Source organism: Triturus cristatus, chromosome 1_2 (assembly GCF_964204655.1).
Source record: "Triturus cristatus chromosome 1_2, aTriCri1.1, whole genome shotgun sequence".
Lineage (NCBI taxonomy): Eukaryota > Metazoa > Chordata > Amphibia > Caudata > Salamandridae > Triturus > Triturus cristatus.
The window spans coordinates 450,801,229-450,819,923 of record NC_140580.1 but is presented as its reverse complement, the minus strand read 5'-3'; the positions used below and the strand labels follow the sequence as shown (position 1 = coordinate 450,819,923).

The 18,695-nt window shown below is 46.5% G+C and overlaps 1 protein-coding gene across 2 annotated transcripts in view; it reads left to right on the top strand.

Moving 5' to 3' along the window:
• The window catches only part of LOC146867480 (uncharacterized), a 125,171-nt gene that overhangs the window by 92,978 nt on the left and 13,498 nt on the right, over positions 1-18,695 (top strand). For both annotated transcript variants that reach the window (XM_085606168.1, XM_085606167.1), the window contains one exon: positions 17,229-18,632. In XM_085606168.1, coding sequence (XP_085462294.1) covers positions 17,229-18,632 — 1,404 coding nt within the window. The remainder of the gene's footprint in view (positions 1-17,228; positions 18,633-18,695) is intronic.

Genomic DNA, 18,695 nt, shown 5'->3' with positions numbered 1-18,695 from the left:
GACGCCTAGCGACGCGCAAGGGGTATTGCTGACGAAAAATCTTCCGGATCCAGTCTGACGCCTGGGGATATTCTAAGGTGAGGAATCTGACTAATGTTTCTTACAGATACATCGTTACCGAAGGCAAGTAACTTGTTCTTTAATGTTACCAGTCCCTAATGCTTTCTTGGTATTAAGGCTGGATTTCTGTGAACTTTAACCCCAAGGTATCCAATGCACTCCTGGTACTAGTGCAGGGTATCCTAAAAGCATGGTTGAGAAGGAATATCACCGATCGATATAATGTATTACTTCTCCCAATTTATATGCAGACCTAAGAATCTTCAGAATCTGGTGAATTCACAAGATACGGAGGGTATTTTCTAAGAGAAGCTTAACATAGAGAATTATTTCGTTATTACACATTGAGCATATAATGCCTACCCAAAAGATTTACCACCATGTGGGTGTGCTGTTCCTTTATGATACACATTCAGAATTCTGTAGCCAACACAAGGTAGGAATGACAACGAACACCCCTGCTGTGTCCTCTGAACAAAAATGAGGTTGGGTGCCTATTTATTCTAATGCGAGCTATGGGATCTCTTTGCAGTTCATGCCAGCTGAAAACATATAATCCCAATCCCATCCGATGTAATGTTGAACCAAATGTGCCACTTACAGTGGCCTGTAAGTCGCACATTCAAATGTTTTGCAGCATGAATCTTTCTGGATTCACTATGCTGTGCATTATTCCGCCATCTAGTCGTTGGGTCCAGAATTGTAGGGTTTTTTTTTTTTTTCCGTGGCTCAGGTGGGCGTCTACATACCGCAGTTTGGTGTCCTTCGTGACGTCGACGTGCTTCCTCCGGAGGCTCCCACCTTTGGTCGCCATCTTCAGATTCTTTTTTCCGCCGTTGGGTCTAGATCGTCATCGAGAAGCTCCAGAGTTTGACTAAGGAAGAAGGAAAATGCGCGCGTTTCATCGAAGGAGAACTTTTAGAAGACTACAGAGAGGAAGGAATTACAGCCGGGACGACGAAGGAGGCGATCCTCAAATCTTCGACGCCCATAGGAAAATGCGCACTCAGAGGCTCTGAGCGCAATGGACAAGTCCCCATTCAAGTTCTGTCCTAACTGCCACCACAAGTACGCGCAGAAAGACCAACACCCGGTCTGCAACCTTTGCCTGCCGATCGACCACGAGAGCAAGGACTGCAACGCCTGTACCGCTTTCGCGCCGAAGACTCTCCGGGTGAGAGAACGACAGAGGAGAGCCAACTTCAACATGGAAGGCAAGGGTAAGACCTCGTCACTGTACGATCTGGGCCTCTCCACCGACGATTAAGACCACATCGCCGAGGGACCTGATGTCTGCATGGTCGCAGAGACAGATAAGAAAACGCCTGACCAGGTAAGAGACACGTAGAGTACAAAACCACCGAAAGGTCCCCGAAAATCTGAAAGTGACTCTCAAAAAATTGAGTCCTCGAAGGGAACACCGGCGGCGGAAATTTGGACGACCGCGAGTGGTTCCAAGGACAGAAGGCCGAGCGGATCCTTCGAGAAGGACTCCCAGGTGCCGAAGACCGCCGAGGGACAAAGTTCATCGAAACAGACCCGCGAGGTGGGACGTTCGGCGACAAAAGACAAGGCCGCGTCGACGCAAGCTCCGTCGAAGAGACCTGCGGTCGACGCCGAGCACATCTCCGAAATGGAAAAGATAAAGAGAAGGCTCGAGGCGGAGATGGAGAGCATCCTTCAGAGGAAGAAGGAGTTCGACGAAAGAATTCAAAATCCCAACGGCCTTGTCGACTGTCGTCGATCAAGGAACAGGGAGAATTCGACGCCGAAGAGCAGTCGAGAGGTCCTGAAGAAGAGGAAGAAGGCCCCTACTTTGAAGGAGAAGATGAGTAAGAGTATCAGCAGTCGTTCTACGGCTCGGCGCCTTCGACTCATGAGCTGGACTGGCAGGACATCGACGCCGAAAATCCCGAAGAGCCCGTGGACTCTTATCCTTCGAGGCCTTCGCCAACAGACGACATCGGGGCTTACAACCTGGTCGTCAGGAGTGCTGCAGCAGCCTTTGGTGTAAAATTGGACGAGGAGAAGCCGAAAGCAGACTTCCTACTCGAAACTCTGCTCCCCATCCAGACGAGGAGCCAGTTCCTCCCCATGCTCCAAAGCGTGATGAACCAAGGGAAGGAGGCGTTTAAGGACCCAGCAACATGCCGGTCCATCACACCCAGAACGGAAAAGTACAAGCACTCCTTGCAGGATCCTCCTTACATCAAGGGATCGGGCACTGCCGACTCCATCATTGGCTCTTTTCCTGGCCGTGGAAGCAATGTGCCGGCGACCTCAGGCCCACCTCCTGATAAGGAGAGCAGAAGGATGGACCTCACTGGAAGGAAGGAAGGTAGAAAGAAACGCCGCAATGCACTGGCGCATGACCAACTCCAACGTGCTACTGAACAGACCCCCAGTACCAGGATTGGGATGAGATGGGGGGGGGGGGGAACTAGTCAAGCATCTCCCAGAAGAGTACCGTCAAAGGGCTTCCCATCTAGTGGAGATGGGGAAGAATATCGCCAACTCATGCATTAAGACTGCATTGGACGGGGTGGAGACTTCGAGCAGACTGATGGCCATAGGGATCACTGAAAGGAGACAGGCTTGGGCTCAATTTCGGTATTCAAGCAGGAAGTCCAGAATAACATACTGAACACCCCTTTCAACGGTGAAACGCTGTTCGGGGAAACTGTGGACGAGAAGCTCGCCCAACTGAAAAAGGAAAATGAGACTGCAAGGTCCATTGGGGCCCTGCAATTCAGAGGGATGCGAAGAGGCACCCCAAATCGGAGACCCTACGGAAGGGGAGGAAACCCGCAGGGTACGTCGCACCAGACCTTCCAGCAAGGACAGCAGGGTGACAGTCACAGCCAGCCGGGACAGCAGAAGCAGAACTGGCAGTACCAGCCTCGAGGCCAGTCTTTTCGCGGGAGAAGAAACGGACGTGGCCAAAGGAGGAGAGGGGGAGACCAACCCTCATCTAAGTGACTTCACACGCAAGAAGACGCTCAACCCCAGCATACCCCGAAGGTTGAAGCGCAATGTAAGAACGCAGAGGGGGGGTTACACAACAGCCTACGAGCATGCAACACGGTAGGCGGAAGACTTGGCCTTTACCTTCAACAATGGCAACAAATAACCTCAGACAAATGGGTTCTCAACGTCGTACAGCACGGATACTGCATAGAGTTAGAGAAAAGGCCTCCAAGCAAGAAACCAAAGAGAAGACAGCGCTCGGGTCAAGAGCTTGCTCATCTCAGGGAGACACTACAACTTCAAAAAAAAAAGGGGGCCATAGAACCAGTGCCATGCAGAGAAAGGAACAAGGGAGTGTACTCAAACTACTTCCTGGTACCAAAGGTGGACGAATCACTAAGACCCATCCTGGACCTGCGTTTCCTAAACAAATTCATAAAAACGCAAAAATAAAAAATTGCATCACTACAAGTGCTACCCCAAATACGAGGCGGAGACTTCATGTCCACCGTGGATCTCAAAGATGCCTTCCTGCACATCCCAATGAACAGACGGCTCAAAAACCTGTTACGGTTCAACATCAATCAGGATCATTATCAGTTTACAACCCTGGCATTCGGTCTAAAGTCCGCCCCAAGGGATTTCACAAAATGTCTTGCAGCAGTAGCAGCGTACCTTTTGAAGGGAAGGGATTCATGTGTATCCTTACCTAGACGACTGGCTAATCAAAGCAAGCACTTGCGGCAAGTGCAAGGAGCACGCAGAACGGGTGACAAGAACACTAACAAACCTGGGGTTCTCGATACACTGGGGGAAGTCATCAATGGAACCAGAACAGGTGAAGATCTTCCTGGGGGCGAAGATCAACACCATAGACGTAACGGTCATGCCCAGCGACGGAAGAACGAGACTCGTCTCTACCAGAAGGGGTGAGCTCTGACAGTGAGAACAGTGAGCAAGATCATGGGAATGATGGCGTCATGCACCCACCTAGTCCCCAATGTACGACTTCACATGAGATCATTCCAAGAATGGTTGCAACAGCAATGGTCACAAGCAAGCGGGAGTTGGGAGGATCTAGTGGTTGTTACGCACGCAGTGCAGGAGGAGATACCATGGTGGAACAGGGAGAACATAACTACAGGAAAGACCTTGATACCACCAAACCCAACTGTGACCATCACCATGGACGCATCCCAAATAGGATGGGGAGCACACATGGACAAGCTCAGGGTGAGGTGTCTGTGGACTCCGGCAGATGCGGTCAGACACATCAATTACCTGGAATTGAAGACTGTCCTGCTAGCCCTGAAGGCCTTCCAGAAGCAGCTATACAACCAGCGAGTGATACAGACGGACAATACTACAACCATGTTCTATATCAACAAGCAGGGAGGGACACAATCGTTCCCCCTTTCCACTGTGGCACAGGAGATTTGAAGATGGGCCATCCCACTCAAGATAGACCTGCTGGCCATACACCTACCAGGGAAGGACAATGTGGAGGCAGACTGGCTCAGCAGGCAGACATCGGCATCCCACGAGTGGGAGCTCAATGGACAGGAAACGCAGAGGCTTTTCCAAAGGTGGGGAACACCGACAATAGACCTGTTTGCAACGCGCCTGAATGCAAAATGCCGAAACTTCGCATCCAGACAACCAGAACAGCAATCCTAAGGGAATGCCCTATGGATTAGTTGGTCAAAGACATTTGCCTATGCTTTTCCGCCGATACCGCTGTTACAGAGTGCTCGACAAGTGCAGGACCAGCAACATGACACTGATCCTAGTGGCACCACAGTGGGCAAGACAGACATGGTTCTCTCAAATAGTGGAAATGGCACAAGGCACTTTTCACAAATTCACAAGAGGAAAGGACCGGCTCTCCATGCAGAACGGAGAGGTCCTGCATCCAGAGCCAGAGAGCCTCAGCCTGGCGGCATGGCTCCTGAAGACTTGGAGTTTGCGCACCTTAACCTACCTCCAAGCACTATGTGAGTACTGCGGGAGGCAAGGAGACCAACAACACGCAAATGCAATGGGGACAAATGGAAAAGGTTCACAATATGGTGCAGCAGAAATAAACTACAGAAGAAAATGACAAGAGAGTCAACGGTGCTTAGATACCTCACACACCTACTAAAAAGTAACCTATGCTCATCCTCCCTAAGGGTACACCTAGCGGCGATCGTAGCTTACACACTAGGGGAGAGAGGAGGAAGTTTCTTCACGTCACAGGTAGTAAAGAGGTTCCTGGAAGGGGCAAAAAGAATTGCGCCACCAAAGAGGATGCCGCCGCCGGCATGGAACCTCAACGTGGTCCTAACTGAACTTATGAAGGCGCCGTTTGAGCCCATCCACAAGGCCACGCTGCAAATGCTGACAATAAAAACAGCCTTCCTGGTGGCGATAACCTAGCTGCGCAGAGTGAGCGAGCTGCAAGCACTGACACTGCTAGAGCCCTACATCCAGATACACAAGGATAGGGTTGTACTGAGAACGGGCCCACACTTCATGCCTAAGGTGGTGTCGGCATTCCATATGAACCAGACAATTCAGATACCAAGTTTCTTTCAGAACCCCACAACAAGCGCAGAAAGGGCACTGCACACTCTAGACTCTAGAAGGGCAGTGATGCACTACATTGAGAGGACCAAGGAGCACAGGAAGACCAAGTAGTTCTGTCTCCTTTGCAACGAATATACGACGTTACTTCGCATGCGTTTAGTACGCATGCCATTACTACGCGGTCGTTAGTACGACCGCGTTTTTAGTTCGCATTCCTTTCCTACGCAATTCGGAACAACGAATTGCAGTAGGGGTGCTGGATGTTGGAATAGTATTTACTATTCCAACTCCAGTCTATGCGGACACTAGGGAAGGTGTTGGATTTTAAGTCCAACACTCCCCCCACCCCCACCCCCCACGCAAGTCGCTGTTCCGAGGTTTTCTAAGTAACAACGCGTGTGTACTAACGTCTGCGAAGTAACGCATGCCAAGTAAACGCCGTTTACCCTCTGCAACTAGTTTCGTGGGTAGACCTGTGTCAAAAGCCACCATTGCACGATGGATCGCACTGACCATACAATTCTGACACAAACAGGCAGGGCAGGAGCTATCGGAAGGGCCACAAGCCCACTCCACAAGGAAGAAGGGAGCAACTATTGACTTTCTGGCAAATACGCCCATTCAAGACATATGCCTGGCGGCAACATGGGATTCAGTGAATACGTTCTCGAAGCACTATTGCGTGGACGTACAGATGAACAAGGAAGCACAAGTAGGACAGAAGGTGCTTCAACATATATTCCAACGGCCAACACTCGTCTACCACCCAACCGCCACAATGATAACAAACCGCTACAAAGCCTATGCACAGCATAGTGAATCCAGAAAGATTCACGCTGCAAAACTAATAGTTTCTTACCTGTCGGTGTAGTTTTGCAGCTTGAAGATCTTACTGGATTCACTAGCGAACCCACCCACCTCCACCAGGAAGATGAGGCTGGAGAAAGAGGTGGAAGGACAAGGAAGAACAGAAGAATAAAAATACTAAAGGAAATTTGAAAAGGAAAATTAATAAAACGCCTAGGGTTAAAATAATAAATTTAAAAAAATCAAAAACGAGAGGAAAAAAGAACCCGAAGATCGCGCCCCAAAGCTGGGACTTCCGCAGGAAGCACGACTACGTCACGAGAGGTGCACCAAATGGTGAGACGTCTATGCCCACCAGGGCTACACAAAAAAAAAGAGGCTACGAATCTGGACCCAACCACCAGATCTCGGAATAATGCACAGCATAGTGAATCCAGAAAGATCTTCAAGCTGCAAAACTACACCGACAGGTAAACTATTTGTTTTCACCTACACCGAACTACAGGTCAGGTAACCCAAACGACGAGGGAGCAGGTTTACGAACAAGATCTCGACGTTCGACCGAGAATGCGCTTGCAGGGGGCTCTCTGAGCGCAGGGAGGAACAAAACAACGTTCAAGTTTTACACCAATTGCCACCACAGATACGCCCATAAGGACCAGCATCCAGTCGGCAACCTCTGCTTGCCGCTCGACCACAGCAGCGAAGACTGCAACGCGTGCTCGGCGTTTACACCGAAGACACTCCAAGTAAGGGAGGGAGAGGCAGAGAAGGGCGCACCACAGCATACAGGGGCAGGGACCACCTCAATCGCTCCGAGACCTGGGCCTCTCCAGTTGAGAGGACAAAATCGGTGAAGGACTGCAGTCGCCTAGGTACATAAGACGTCGAAGGAGGTAAGGGAGTCTTCGACCCCCCTAAACACACGAGCGACACTCGAAAGGGTGAAGCTAAAGCCCCGAACGACACTCGTAGAATTGAAGCGAAGTCCTTGAAGGGAGCATTGCCGCCGACACTCGACTAAGGCAACCGCAACCAAGACAGTCAGCCGAGCGAATCCTTCGAAAAAGACTACCAATCTGCAAAAGCCCTCTGAAAACCTAGGTTGCCCTTGAAAAGGACACCTCGGCGCCGAGAAAGAAAGTTCTGACATTGTTGTCGATGGCCCCAAAAAGACGCACCAGCCCTCGACGCCGAACATGCCGCCGAGATGGAGAGGAAGAAGAGAAGGCTCCAAGCCGAAATGGCGAACATCCTGCAGCGGGAAATAGACTTCAATGACAAAATGAGCCAATACACCATCCTGCCGAAACCCGCGCTCCAAGTCGAAAGAAGACTAGGACGTCGAACCGCTGAAAACACCCGAACCAGTCAAGGAACAGGGGGACGAAGACTTCTGTTTCGAGGGAGAAGGCGACCAAGATCTGCAATCCTACCGGGACTCTATGGCCTCGGAGGCACAAGACGTAGAATGTCAAGATCTCGACGCAGAATCTGGAAGACGCTTACCCTTCGAGGCCCTCGCCACCATCGACATTGGGGTCTACAACATGGTCGTCCAAAAGGCTGCACAAAGGTATGGAGTAAAAATGGAAGAGAAGCCCAAGGCATGCTTTCTCCTGGAAACTACTGCCTCAACAAACTAGGAGCCAATTCCTACCCATGCTCCCTAGTGTGCTGGATCAAGGAAGAGAGGCCTTTAAGGAACCAGCAGTATGCAAGGCTGTGACTCCAAGAACAGAGAGGTATAAACATTCTTCAAAGGACCCTGCTTACATCCAAGGGTAAGTACCAGCCGACTCCATAATTGCAGCAACGGCTAGGAAGAGGGCCAATGTCCCCATTAATGCCGGACCACCTCCAGACAAGGAGAGTAGGAGGATGGATCTCACAGGGAGAAAGGTGGTGAGGAGAAATGCGGCAATCCATTGGCGCATCGCAAACTCCCAACACCCTGATCAACAGACACGCCAACACTGGGATGAAGTGGGGCAGCTCCTAAAGCATCTACCAGATCAGTACCAACAGAGCAGCTCACCTGGTAGAATAAGGCAAAAGCATGGCAAACACATGCCTAAAATCTGCATTGGATGCTGCAGAAACATCGAGCAGACTAATGATAGGAGTGACTGAGAGTAGACACGCATAGCTCAATTTCAGAATTCAAGCCAGAGGTGCAAAGCAACATCCTGTTCGGCACACCAGTTGACGACAAGTTGACGCAGCTCAAGAAGAGAAACGAGACCACAAGGTCCATGGGAGCGCTGCAGTTCAGAGGGGTGAGAAGGGGCACACCCACGAGAAGGCCGGATGGTAGAGGAGGCAACGTGCCTACCACATCGCACCAGACGTTCCAGCAAGGCTACCAAGGGAACAACAAAGGCCAGCAGCAGCAGAAGCCGCAGAACTGGCCATACCAGCCCCGGGGACAGTCCTTTCGAGGGCGAGGAAATGGATGAGGACAAACACTAAGGGGAGGCCAACTGCCCTCATCCAAGTGACTTCACCAGGAAACTGAACCCCACCCTAGCAACACCTCGGAGTGGGCGGAAAAACTTAAAGGAAAATTGCAGCTGAGCGTTCAACGACAAACAGTACTTCGAACACTCAACACCGGTAGGGGAAAGAATAAAATTAATCCAGGAATGGAGGAAGGTCACATCATACAAATGGATACTAAACATACAATACGGCTATTGTATAGAGTTAGAAAGACAACCTCCAAACAGAAAACCAAGAAGCAAAACACACTCTGCAAAGAAGCTCTCGCTCTTGCAACTAGAGGCGCAAGAACTGCTCAGCAAGGAGGCAATAGAGGTGGTGCCGCAAAACCAGAAGGAACAAAGGGGTTTACTCAACTTACTTCCTGGTGCCAAAGGTGGACGAAACAGTAAGACCTATCCTAGATCGAAGGTTGCTGACCAAGTTCATGAAAACAGATTCAAGATGACTTCCCTACAAGAGGTAATACCACAAATGCAAGGTGACTTCATGGCTACTATAGATTTGAAGGACGCATACTTGCACATCCCCCATCAACTACAAACACAAGCGCCTGCTAAGGTTTGTGATCAGCCAAAGCCACTACCAGTTCATAGTACTAGCATTCGGCCTACAATCCGCACCAAGGGTGTTTACAAAATGCCTAGCAGCTGTCGCGGCACACCTACGAAGGCAAGGAATACACGTATACCCTTATCTCGACGAGTGGCTCGTAAAGGCAAGTTCGTACAGCCAATGCAAACTACACATCCAGCAGGTCATACTAATGCTGACACGACTGGGTTTCTCGATCCATTGGGAGAAAGTCAACAGAACCAGAGCAAATCAAGATATTCTTGGGAGCAGAGATCGACACCAGGCAGGCCAAAGTGTTCCCCAGCAGGAAGAGAACATTGGCGATGCTGAAGGAAAAACGTCAGTACCGCAAAGGGGAAGTTCTGACCATGAAGACGGTTAGCAAGCTGATGGGAATGATGGCGTCGTACATTCGCCTAGTCAAAAATATTAGACTACACATGAGGCCATTCCAGGAATGAATACAGAAGCGATGGTCACAGGCACCTGGGATTTGGGAAGATCTAGTCGTCACACACGCAGTGCATCAGGAAATAGCGTGGTGGAACGCACAAAACCTATCACTGGGAAAACCATTCACATAACCAACTCCAACAGTGACCATGACGGATGCCTCCCAGCTGTGGTGGGGCGCACACATGAACAAGCTCAAGGTGAGGGGGCTATGGTCGCAGCAGGATGCGGTCAAGCACATCAATTACCTGGAACTAAAAACAGTGTTCCTAGCCTTGAAAGCTTTTCAAAAGGAGCTGTACGGATTCAGGACGTTGATCCAAACAGACACCACGACCATGTTCTACATCCACAAACCAGGAGGAACAGTCAGTAGCACTATCTGGGCTAGCACAGGAGATATGGAGATTGGCCATTGCACTGAGAATAGACCTACTAGCAATAAATTTCCCAGGAAAGGACCATGTGGCAGCAGACTGACACAGCAGGCAGACGTCAGCATCCCACGAATGGGAGATCAACCGCATTTACAGAAAGTATTCTGGAAGTGGGGTACACCGCAAATGGACTTATTTGTAACACACCAAAATGCCAAATGCCAACACTTCGCATCCAGACAACCAGACCATTGGTCACAAGGGAATGATTAAGTATTAATCATACCACGAGAACTTTGAATCCAAGCCTGTGATGTTCAAAGAATTCAGTGATCCCTTGCCTAATGCTGCAAACTGAAAGATCCGTGGCTGAATTGCATGACCCAGGGTAGTTTAAGGTTAGTCTTACCGCTGGGGAATGATCTGAGAATGTGGACAGTTCCACTCAATCCTCCCATTACCCCCCCCCCCCCCCCCCCTGCTAGCTGTTGCTAGCAGGTTATTGTAGGCCTCTGCCACTTCCGTATTCGGGCCATGTGTTAATAAGTCAGCCTTTCTTATCCAATGATTAATTGTAGGTCTATGTATCTCCTCCAGATCCACAATACTGGCTTTATATTTGAAATTTAAAGTACACCTTGTTAGTATCTCCATGCCTCTTGCTTGAAGCATTGTAGGAAGCAAAATAATTGTCCCCTGCTGCTGGTTAAATCCCCATTCAGAAAGTGCAGGTAAATGTGTTTCCAGTAAGTAGGTCACATCTGTGACTGTTTAAGTAAGATAATACCTGCCTAGCCTTAATTGCAATTTCAAGGCCCCCACACATTCCACATGGTTAATTTTAGTCCACCCTCTTGTACTGGCATTCCTCCATACCATGGATACTCGCAAACATTTTTCATGGGGCCAGAAAGTATGGTCTGTTGTGACCAAAGGCTGCATTGATGCCATCCGAGTGGAGTTTGGTCTAGAAGGTACAAATGGGGGATTGGAAGCATGTACTATGTGAAATCAGATAATCTGGAATCAATCCTGACCTCCCCCACTTGACCAAATATGTTTATTTCAGTTTGCCTTCTTTTTCTCTTCATTATCACATATGAATTTACCTTGAAATGAATTTAGACTCTGCGCTGTGATAAACCTCTCGTTTGATTTAATTAACAGGACTGTTGGTGTTGTATAATAACCTTTCCTGCATAGAGGTTCCATATGACCACTAACTGGCCTCTTGGTTCGTTAATGGCATTGTCAGGCCAGGGAAAGCAGAAATGTTTCCAAGTTAATATTTGTGAACTATCACTTTTAATAAATGCCTATCTATCAGGCCTGGGCCTTGCTTCTCTTCTGATTCCGAGAGCTGACTTCACCTTTGAGTCTAGGACCGAGCAGCTCGTCTGTCTGATGAAGAAACTTCGTGACCAGTTGTAGAACTTGTTTTTGCCACAGCTGAGCAAGGGCAACTTTGTGGTTCTCCGGCATTACCAGTCTGAGCGTTCCCCCCCCCATGCACATCCTTAGTCTTCCGAGCCCTCGTTTTTCTACAGGTTCTGTTGGGGCTGCCTGCAACTAATGCTTTGAGGCCTCTTAGCTGGTCCCATTATGTGGTATGCACAACATGTAAATCTAAATTGAAACAAACTGCAAACCAGTAGTTACAAAAAATTGCAGATGTAACACTGGTGGCCTAGACCCACAACTATCCACCATTGCCCTACAATTGCTTAGCCAGTTTATTTGTTCTGGGTACTTGTGGTGTTCCCAAAGCCAGAGCGCAGTGGAACAAAGGGCCAGATGTAGCATTGCAAGATTGCAACACTGCATTTTAGCAGTGTGAACCTACTGTATGCTCTCTTGCGTGCATGCTCTCTTGCGTGCATTCTCTCTTGGATGTGTGTGGACCATGGTCATATGGCAGCCTTGGTATTAATCTAATAGCCACCTTTGAAACAGTAAATCTACATAATCTGGCTTCCAGATTATTGGAGATTGGGTAAGCAGTCGTCCACTTGGGTAGATTCAATTTAATCTAGAAGATGGAACACAACCTATACAAAGATCACCTTTTCATTATGCCTTTAAAACAGTCGAGCATGGGGTACCCCAGGGTTCACATCTACACCCCCTAGCGTCTCATCGGGTCTTGGCTTCAACTTTATTAATTATGTGGATATCACTCTGCTGATTTGATCTCTGAATAATTCTCTGACAGGAACCTTGGTGGGATTTCATGTCTGAGAGGTCTTGGGGTGGCTGAGCTGTAATTCCTTAAATGGACATAAAGCAGATTTTCTGCTGCACAACTGGGAGACCAACGTCCAGGTTACGATCGCATTTTTGGCCATGGACAAGTGGTGCTGGTCCAGAAGCAACTTCAACGGTGCTCATTTTTGGTGTTGGTTTTGACAGTTATCGCTCTGAAAGGCAATGTTAACGAGACTACTGCTAACTTTTTTTTTTGCTCTGGAAAATTCCACCATATTATCCCTCGTCCGCAAAGCACAGTACTGAGCAGACTTGGTTACTGTAATGCTGTATTTCTAGTCTAACTATGTAAGATTGCAGCAAGCTGCAGCCAAACTGGCTATTCATTGTTATGCCATGCTCTTGCAGAGCTGCACTGCCTCCATGACAGTCTTCTTTAAATCTCTGCATTACCTTTAGAGGAGTAGAGAAGAAACGTCTTGCCTCGCTGTAAATGAAATTCAAATGCTACGTGCATCCAAGAGCCTTGTGCTCTTCAAAGGCAAATCTTGCTTGCATCCCTAAATTTTTCTTGGTTGTCTAGCATTCGGGCTGTTTTGGTGAGAGCTACTTAAATCTGGAACAGCTTGACACCTTCCATGACATCCTATCAAGATCTATTGTTTAGGTATGATTTAAAAACCTAGCTGTTTCCGGTATACATCTGTTGTGGATAACACTGACTGGCTTTCTAGGTATAGTTGCCAGGATACCTTTGAAAACTTAGATGCGCACTGTAAACATTACTTGAATTCAATTTAAATTTTCAGCAAGAGAAAAAAACTGCATTGATCAACTCCCACCATCCCAACAGTCTGTGTCTTGTATACCACAGAGAGAACACACACACACTTGCCAGAGTACAAAGCGTGCAAATTCATTGGACATGTATGCACAGGGATGGCGCAAGGCTGGGACTAGTGCACACTTCAGGACCATCACACATCTGACACTGATTTGCTTGCTGCTGAACGGGCATTCTCAGACCTTGATCTTTATGGCCATCTGGGTGTTCAGTAGCTTGCAGTATGGGCCTTGGTGGTATGCTGCAACATCTGATTGGCTATTGTACTGAAGCTAGGACTTGAGGCTAGAGACCTTAAGAGACTTTTCCATGCAGCCTCAACAGTGCTTCATGTAATATGTAATATATATATATATATATATATATATATATATATATATATATATTCACTGAAAAAACCATAGGTTTCACACATGTTATAGTTAGCGGAAATTTTACTGATAAAAAACCAATGAAATTCCCCCGTTATAGTTAGTGCAGGCAACTATAACTCACGCGACCGCAATCCTCTGCTGATGCTAATACTGTATTTAGACACTTATTTGCCCATGTCTTCTTCCATACATTTTTAGCTATACATATATTACAAATATTTTTTTTTCATAAAGACACATATGTCATCAGCAGAAGATTGCGGTCGCGTGAGTTATAGTTGCCTGCACTAACTATAACGGGGGAATTTCATTGGTTTTTTATCAGTAAAATTTCCGCTAACTATAACATGTGTGAAACCTATGGTTTTTTCAGTGAATTTGCAAGGTTTTTTAAATGCTAATTCCTAACTATAACGTGTGTGAAACCTATAGTTTTTTCAGTGAATTTGTACGGTTTTTTAAATGCTAAGTTACTTTACGCCATTCGTGGCGTGCGCGCCCACTTAACGCAGTTCGTTCCGTGCGCGCACGGTGCGCTTCGCGCACCGTGCGTGCACAGTGAGCACGCGGTGCGCTTCGCGCACCGCGCGCCCACTTTACGCAGTTAGTGCCGTGCACGCACGGTGGGCACGCGGTGCGCTACGCGCACCGCGTGCCCACGTTACGCTAGATGGGCCATGTACGCACGATGCGCTTCGCGCACCGTGCGCACATGGAGGACATATGATGCACTTCGTTTTGAAAGGTAATATTGTAATTTTTCGTATATTTTATAAGCCATGCACAAATGGTGCCCTTAGGGCACCATTTGCACACGGGGTGGAGAGAGTGTGGATAATTTTTTTTAAAAAATTTTTTTTACCGTACGCGTACGGTAAGCGTAATCGGCGAAATTACCGAAAAAATAAAAATTCCGTTTTTGGCCTTGGGGGATCTTTGGGGACTCCCTCAACATGGCTGTGTGTGTGAGCTGTCTAAACAGCCCCTTTACATGTTTTTGGGCTTTATATTTTTAAAATCACTCTCAGTGCGAGAGAGAAAATGGCGGCCGCCGCTTCCTGGTTTCGGCCGATTCGAATGTTTACTTAGATCTAAGAGCCAATCAGAATCGCGCTCGCGCACGCCACCGTACGCGTACGGTAAGCGTACCGTAAGCGCTCCGTAAGCTGGCTCAGATATATATATTGATTTAAAGGCTATTTTCTCAGAATCTACTGAACAGATTTACACCAAACCTACAAAAGGCACTTCCTTGAACTGAGGACTACCTCTCTGCCAAATTTCTAGTAATTCTGTTCAGCCGTTCGGGCTGTAGCCCTGTCTAAAGGTCCTATGGAAAAATGCATGGGAAAAACGCATTTTGGGACCCCCCTTTTATCTCAGCCCCCGCTTGACGAATCCCCCCGAGACTTTCAGGGTAGGAGCAGAGCGTAGCGCCCCACCTATTTTGAAAAATTCGCGAGGATTCGTCGACCGGCGCCAAAGTTATTCAAAATAGAATGTTGCGGATTTCCTATGGAAACGTGGTCCTAACTATAACTACCTACTGGCGACCGCCAGTAGGTAATATATATATATATATATATATATATATATATATATATATATATATATATATATATATATATATATATATATATATATTTAAAAAACCATAGGTTTCACACATGTTATAGTTAGCTGGACATTTCACTCGTAAAAAACCAATGAAATTCCCCCGTTATAGTTAGTGCAGGCAACTATAACTCAAGCGACCGCAATCCTCTGCTGATGACGTCAGATATTACATCACTGTATTTAGACACTTATTTACCCATGTCTTCTTCCATTAATCTTTAGCTATACATATATTACTAATATTTATTTTTCATAAAGACACATATGTCATCAGTGATGTAATATCTGACGTCCTCAGCAGAGGATTGCGGTCGCGTGAGTTATAGTTGCCTGCACTAACTATAACGGGGGAATTTCATTGGTTTTTTACGAGTGAAATGTCCAGCTAACTATAACGTGTGAAACCTATGGTTTTTTTAAGTGAATTTGCAAGGTTTTTTAAATGCTAATTCGTAACTATAACGTGTGTGAAACCTATGGTAAGTTATGTATTTTATTTTTTTCAGGTTTTTCACCTTTGCGAACCTAGCACCCACGGTTCGCAGTGCGTGCCGTGCGCGCACCTCGCGATTTAAAAAAAAAAAAAAAAAAAAAAATTCTCCCTTGAGGGTCCTTCTGTGACCCCCTGACCAAGGCTAGGGGGTCAGGAACTGTCCACTCTGCCCCCTTTTCACGTTCTCCACCTTCTTTTTTTATTTTTTTTCACCCCCTCAGACTGCGAGAGACAAAATGGCGGCCGACACTTCCTGGTTTCGACCGATTCGAATGTTTACCGACCTCTAACAACCAATCAGAATTGCGCTCGGCAGGGTGCGCGCACCGTGCGCGCGTATAGATATTGATATGCTTTTAAATGCTATTTTCTCAGGAAATACTGAACAGATTTACACCAGACCTGCAAAAGGCACTTCCTTAACCTTATGGCTACCTCTCTGCCAAATTTCACGTATTTCTGTTCAGCCGTTCGGGCTGTAGCTGCGACTAAAGGTCCTATGGAAAAATGCATGGGGAAAACTCGTTTTGGGCCCCCCCCTTTTCTCAGCCCCCGCTTGACGAATCACCCCGAGACTTTCAGGGTAGGAGCTGAACGGAGCGCCCCATTAGTTTTGACAATTTCGCGAGGATTCGTCAACCGGCGCCAAAGTTATTCAAAATAGAATTTTGAGATTTCCTATGGAAACTAGGTTGTAACTATCTACTGGCGACCGCCAGTAGATTATTTATATATATATATATATATATATATATATATATATATATATATATATATATATATATATATATATATATATATATATATATATATATATATATATATATATATATTGGAAAATAACCTTATCTATTGAGCTTGTTTGAGTCTTTCAATGACTTTCTATTTAAACCTTTTTGATGAAGCAGGTAGGTGAAAGGGCAATATTGGGTGATCTTTGCTTCCGTAAGAAGAAACATGAAGTTAGAACTGTCTCCCTCAAAACCGTGTACTGTGTTACTCCAGAGCATTGTGCTGCTTTAAATTGACTGCCTAAAACCTCTGACGTGATGCCTTTTTGTCTGTCCAGTGTATTTTCTTTTCTTTCTTTAGAGACATACCGTGTTTTCGGCTGGAATTTAATCTAGTTTAAAAGTGCAGAAAATGTATGTCTTCAGTGGCATTGTTTTAGAGTTGAGTTTTCCTGTATCCCTGACAAAGACCTTGATAATCCAGTGCTGGCATATTAGTGGTTATCTTGAGATGGAGAACAATTTATTATCCTGGCTGGAAAAAAAATTTGTTTAGCTCGAAGCCACGCTGGTATTTATTAAATGCACTGTTGATATTTCCACCTAAATTATTTTGCTTTCATATAATTTTTTTTTTAATTATATATATTCTAGAACTGAATGGAGTGAAAGACCCTATCCTGTTGGACAGCCGTGGGATGATATCCAAGGTCAGCGAGATCTTGGTCAAGGAGACGTATTAAACCCTTTTCAGGCTGATCAAGTTCAGTATGGTTTAAATGAGCAGATGCGTATGGAAGGATATGAAGTCTTTAATAGGCCAGATCCTAGACAACGAATTGTTCAGGGACACTTGCCTGATAATGACCAAGCTCCAAAGCGAAATTTTGTAGAGGAAGATTTTCATAGGCCTGGACAAAGACCAGGGCCTTTTCCTGATGAACGATATGATTTTGAAAGTGGGAGGAATCGTGAAATGTATAGCAGCCAACATTTTCCCAGGCAATCTCATGACAGCAGGTCCTTTGAAGAGCTAAAAGGCCAAACATCTATGGACGAGAAACCTTTTTATGGCAGCAGGCCTGAGCAAAGACCAAGACCGTTCCCACTTGAAAATCGAGAGTTTCGAGAAGGTGGCAGTCAGGATGCATTTGCTATGCCACAGGGACAAAGACAACATTATGGCTATCCAGGCAATGATGATTTCAAAGCACAAGGCCAACTACATGAAAATGATTTCCATGACAGTCGACCAGGACAAAGATTCAGACCTCCAATTGAAGAGGAATCCCGTGGATTTCCTCCAGAACGAGTTCGTAATGCTTTTGACAGTACACCAGGACAAAGAGCAAAATCTCTAATGAATGATTATCAAGCAGAAAGACAGACAGAAGATGTAAATAGAGTAAGGTCTTTTCATGGTCGGGATGCTCGTATTTTAAACATGGATGCACAGACTGAAGATGGTGAATTTTCAAACTTTGGCTCTGGTCAAGAATTACAACGTTATAGTGGGTCTCAAGGTCGTCCTTTTGAAGCAGTGCAAGCAGAAGAGGATTTCTCAAAAAGAGGTTACCAGCGTAGAGAGCCACCTTATGGCCATTCATTATCCCATGGCAATCAGAATGATGGAACCCCAGGAGATAACTTTTATTCAGATCGCAATATTGGTCAAAGACCATTTCATGGCCCTCAGTCACGTGATTTAGAAATGGACTCGCAGATTGGGAACCGTGGTGTTTCTTACAACGAAAATAAACTAAGAATGCGACTTCCTCCCGATAGTCGTTCAACACATTTTAAAATGCCATCTGAGGTCGAAGATGCAGATTTTATTAGCAGCGGTCTTGCAAGACGAGGAAAACCTTTCCAAGACTTTGCTTCTCGTGATCTAAACCCAGAAGAGGGTGGTTTTCCTAACAACGGGCCTGGTCAAAGGCCATATTCTATATATGACAATCCAAGGGAATTGCAGGATCGTGGTTATACCAGACAAGGACCAAGAGCATTTGAAAGCCAGTCACAAAGCAGTTTTCCACCTGAACATTATTCAGAAAGGTAAGTGTAATGTATTGACCTCTCAAGTAACTTTATGTAAATTAGTTTGTGACTTGTTGACGT